This window comes from Rhinopithecus bieti, unplaced genomic scaffold (genome assembly GCF_001698545.2).
Source record: "Rhinopithecus bieti isolate Rb0 unplaced genomic scaffold, ASM169854v2 scaffold_3734, whole genome shotgun sequence".
Taxonomy (NCBI): domain Eukaryota; kingdom Metazoa; phylum Chordata; class Mammalia; order Primates; family Cercopithecidae; genus Rhinopithecus; species Rhinopithecus bieti.
This window is the reverse complement of record NW_016804423.1, coordinates 3,584,268-3,589,283: the sequence shown is the minus strand read 5'-3', so window position 1 is coordinate 3,589,283 and position 5,016 is coordinate 3,584,268. Positions and strand designations below refer to the sequence as shown.

The 5,016-nt window shown below is 51.5% G+C and overlaps 1 protein-coding gene across 13 annotated transcripts in view; it reads right to left on the bottom strand.

Moving 5' to 3' along the window:
- NAXD (NAD(P)HX dehydratase) overlaps positions 1 to 5,016 on the bottom strand; it is a 29,561-nt gene that overhangs the window by 2,652 nt on the left and 21,893 nt on the right. For all 13 annotated transcript variants that reach the window (XM_017868203.1, XM_017868202.1, XM_017868201.1 and 10 more), the window contains 4 exons: positions 3,308 to 3,358; positions 3,127 to 3,231; positions 2,290 to 2,410; positions 654 to 774 (listed from right to left, as the gene is read on the bottom strand). In XM_017868203.1, coding sequence (XP_017723692.1) covers positions 654 to 774; positions 2,290 to 2,410; positions 3,127 to 3,231; positions 3,308 to 3,358 — 398 coding nt within the window. The remainder of the gene's footprint in view (positions 1 to 653; positions 775 to 2,289; positions 2,411 to 3,126; positions 3,232 to 3,307; positions 3,359 to 5,016) is intronic.

Sequence of the window (5,016 nt, the reverse complement as noted above, 5' to 3'; positions counted from 1 at the left end):
TTTTTTGAGACGGAGTCTCGCTCTGTCGCCCAGGCTGGAGTGCAGTGGCCGGATCTCAGCTCACTGCAACCTCCGCCTCCCGGGTTCACGCCATTCTCCCACCTCAGGCTCCTGAGTAGCTGGGACCACAGGCGCCCGCCACCTCGCCCGGCTAATTTTTTTTTTGTATTTTTAGTAGAGACGGGGTTTCACCGTGTTAGCCAGGATGGTCTCGATCTCCTGACCTCGTGATTCACCCATCTCAGCCTCCCAAAGTGCTGGGATTACAGGCTTGAGCCACCGTGCCCGGCCCGAAAATTCACATCTTTAAGAACAAGTGTCTAAGTAAGCCTTGACCCTGTTTTCTATGTAAACCACTCAACTTCCTAGAACAGCGTGCTGCTGGGCCTTGGTTGCACCTCGGAACTCTCTGGAGAGCTCTGAAGACCACCTCTGCCCCGGGCCCCATCCACCGTGAATGACGGACAGGCCCAGGCCAAGTGTGGGGTGGAAGCTTCTGCCAAGAGGGTTCACCTGTGCCCTGAGATCTCTCCAGTGAAGCCTAGAGTTCATTCTCAGTGTCTCCAGGGCTACTCATTAAACGCGTGAGCTACTGAAATAGCTTAGAAAAATCAGACGGTTTCAGAGTAGAATAAATGAAGACGTGGCCTTACCCATTTGTTTTCTCCGGTCCAGCAAGGAGCGCCCAGTGTACCAGGACACCCAGGGAGCCCGACAGGAGGTCTCCTTGCCCTCCACACCTGCGGCTGCTGCCTTCCTGGCTGCACACAAGCACTGCACAGGGCAGAAGTAAGAGCAGGTGTCAGCATGGCCATGTGGATGAATGTGACAGTAGCCATGCGTGTGGAAGGCTGCATAGCAGGCAGAGCCACACCCTCCAGGAGCAGCCCGAGCCTCCACTCACATCCTGCCCGCTACAGCTTTTCCCTGTTTGTTCCAAGGGTTGGAGGCAGCCTCTGTTTTACAAAAGAGGAAATCAAGGCACACAGTGGTGAGGCTGCCCCAGACCCCGCTGTGTAGCACAGCAGGTTGGTGGAGACACGTGCAGCTCAGAACCGCCTCAGACAAGCCCAAGCAGGCAGCTCTGGCAGGGCGGCACCAGCCTCCAGCTCCTCCTGCCAGCTCCTGGAGGACGAGCCCTTGCCTGCAGCCCACACTCCAGAGTTCACCTTAAACCACAGCTCAATCATCAAGGGCAACACCGAGCAAGGCCCCCACCGGCCTCATAGCGCCACCCGTGCCTGTGTATGTGGGAATTCTCTGTTTCTTTGGAAAATGTTTTGAAAACCAGGTGTTACACTGTCTGAACCTGTTAGACCCAAGAGAGCCTTCCAGTGATTAAAAAACCCTCATCTCAAAGGTGTCAGAATCCCTCTGAGAACATCTGCCCTGTGCTCCTTGTGCACAGCTGTGTGCATGAGTGTGTAAGGATGTGTGCAAGGCTGTGAGCACGACCGTGCATGTGTATAAGTGCATGAGTGTGCGAGGGCGTGTGAGGCTGTGTGAGCATGACTGCATGTGTATGAATAAGTGCATGAGTGTACAAATGTGTGCATGTGAACGTGAATGTACAAGTGTGGATGGGCACACACCCACCCACAGATGCCTCAGTGTTCTACCCTGATTTTGGTACCTACTCAGCAGCCTCACAGCTCAACAGGTGAGTACATTCGCTATTCATCTGTTCAGGCCTGAATGGAGGGGGCTTCCATTTTCAGAGCTAACAAGGACATGGCTCCCCAGATGCCTCGCTGACGCTGGGCCCGGCCTCCACCCTACTCTCACTTGGCTCTTGCTGAAGCCTCCCCAGGCTCCATGGGAGAGTGGCTGGCCGAGACTCGCCACACTCAGCGCCTGAGATTCCACTACCAGCAGCTCCAGGGCTTTCTGCACTTTCCAGTCATTTTGATAAAAGAATGAAATGCAATACAATACAGAATAACTGCAGGGATCATGGATGCCACAGGTGAGACGAAGGTGGCAGCTGGGGAATGCCCTGCTGTTGCAGGCACCCTCCCGCCACACTGCTTCTCATAACTGAGGCATGGGAATTCAGCCGACGGGTAAGGCCCACGGCTCGAAAGCCTGCTCTCACCACTGTCACCTCCCCTGGCAAAACAGTGAGAAGTCAAAACATGGACTCCGGAGGTGTGGTTGACAGCAGGAATCCCTCTGTGCAAATGCGTGTGAACACGTGTGCACGGGAGAGGTCTTCCAGGGCTCGCGCTCAGCATGGCCACGCTGACTGATCTGGCACCAGCCCACGCACAGAGGACAGCCGCCACTCACCCTGCTGGCCATTGGAGAGGATGTCGCGCTCTCCTTTCTGGACCACCGTCACATTGCCCAGGGCCCGGCTGAGTCTCAGCACAGATCCATGGCGGTCATCACTGTCCACAGGGCCTCTGAGCTATGACAACACAGGAAGACACAGAAAAAGCAAAGTTTTCCTCAGACACACGACACATGACATGATGGATAGCCCTGTCCCATCCGCCATGAGACTCATGCTCTCGTGCCTAAAGGGATCACCCAGGCACCTGCTAAAGGCCATGTAGGTGGAAGGAAGCCCAGGATATCGCCTGCAGCGAGTCCTCTGGGCAGATGCTGACGCGGTGCCTGCTGCAGTGCCCGTCCTCTACCTGGTCAGAGCAGGCTGAAGGAGGACCACCCAAGGCTAGGTTCTGAGAGCTTTGTAGGAGTAATACAAATTCCAGTTGTACTGGGCGCTAACACTGACGGGACACTTACCGTGTGAGGACTCACGGCTTTACACAGGTTTCCTCATCTCATCCTCACAACCCCGTGAAGTAGATGCCATCATCACATTACAGATGAGGCACTCAAGACACAGAAAGTGATCTGTCCACAGTGTGCTGCAGGAGGGGCTGGCTGACCCGAGTCCCTGCCTGTCCCAAGCCCACTATACCATCATTCCATCAATCCAAGAGCACTAATGCGAAGACGGGCCATCCACCGGGAGAGGCACAGCGATTACTTGCAGGTCTGCATCCCTGCAGAGATGTGCCCACAGGGACAGGCTGGGCAGAAGCATGGAGCTCGTCCTTCACCCTCTTCAGGACGAATGGGGCTTGCATCCACCCTCCAGGGAGTCCACTGACTCACCACAGCATCATACAGTCTGCTGAACTCCATGTGGTTGGGAGTGAGGACCGCCTTCTGGTAGCCTTGGATGAGGGCTGGCTGCTGAGCGACCAGCCACAGGCCGTCCTGCACAGAACAAGGAGGCGTGCTCACTGCACAGGCCTTCCGGGAGCCCGAGCCAGGAGGAGAGAGGTCAACTCACCGCGTCGATGACGACAGGGATGTCCCTGGCCTTTGATGCTTCCAAAATGCCCTGCCAGAAGAGAAAACCAGGCTGAGTACCACGCCTGCTGCCTCTGCTATGGTGTGGATGTGTGTCTCCTGAAAACTCATGGTGAAACTTAATTGCCAATGGAAGGGTCCTGGGAGGTGGAGCCTTTAAAAGGTGATGTGGCAGTGCCCTCATGGGTGGGTTTAATGACCTTTAAAAGGGGCATAAAGGGTCTCTCTCCTGCCCTTCTGCCCTCGCCAGATGGATATCCACCTCCAGAACAAGGAGCCAGTAAGCGCCTGTTCATTATCAGTTACCCAGTCTGTGGTACTGCTATAGCAGCACAAAACAGACTAAGACACTTTTCCCAACAGCAGTGAAAGAAAATTGAGCAGACTCTTCATAAAATGCAACATCAGGTTCATAAAATGCAACATCAGGTCATCAAACAATAAATGGGAAATAATCAAGTAAATGAATAAAATAGAGAAGCAGAAAGACCCAATGAACTAGCAGAGCCCCTAAATAAGGCAGGACACTGGGAACTCTGAAAGGCGAAGCCCAGTGGAAATGCTAGAAACAACAGCTGGCTCTTAGGCTGACTGATGAAGACACACCCCCCGCCCCAGCGAGGGCTTCCGGTTCTCCAACAGATACTAATCTGCAGCATTCGGAGGCAAGAAATCTGAATTCCTGAGAATTCCCCAAATCATTAGTCATTATGTATTTTTCATATCACTTTACTTATTTTAAAATAACAAGTGACAATAATAAACAGAATCATTTTTCCCTGATAGGATTACAGTGAAGGTGTCAAAGGTTTTCTATTTAAAAAAACAAACTAGATGTGTAGATACATACACATATATGTAATCAATATTTGGTGGCTTTTATTATTATGAACCAATATATTGTGATAAGATTATATGCGCCAGTAGCATGTAAAGTGATCTTGACAGACAACTGATAGTAGAAAACATTAAAATAGAGAACATTAAACAAAATACATGCCAAGTCAGAATAATTTAAGGTATTGAAAACTAACGCCAGGTATGCTAAATGAAATTTGGAAGCTGACAAAGCAGTAGCTGCTTGCCTAACGAAGTGCTCACTTCAGCTTGTTTGTGACACCCACTCCAGCTGTAGGGAAGTGTATACTTGGCTCTGACACTGGTCGGAGCATTAGCAGTGTGTCCTGAAGCCCCTTCCAGGGAGGCAGGTACCTAAGACTTCATGAAGCTTATTTCCTTTATTAACAATAAAAATTCTTTGCTTGCCCCGAGTTTGGCTTTACTGGTGAAACTGGCAGGCTTTTGCTAATCCAGATTTTAGATCAGTTGCTGATTTCATGTTGCAGGATTTGGCAACAAGCTGACACTTTCATCTGTTTCTGTGTTTTCTTTTAATGTATTGGCAAAGAGTAGTCAAAAGTGAATATTCAAACCCTGGACAATGCAATGTTACATGGGTCTCCTAGAAAGATGCGCAGCATCAGAGCACCCAGCGCAGCAGGGTGTCCCCACCCATCAGAAAGCAAACCCTGGTACACTAGGGGGGAATCTGGAGGCACCTCTCAAAACCGAAACGTCTTACTCTTTGATTCAGCAACGGAACTTCTAAAAATTTATCTTAGAAAACACCCAAAAAGGCCGGGCGCGGTGGCTCAAGCCTGTAATCCCAGCACTTTGGGAGGCTGAGGT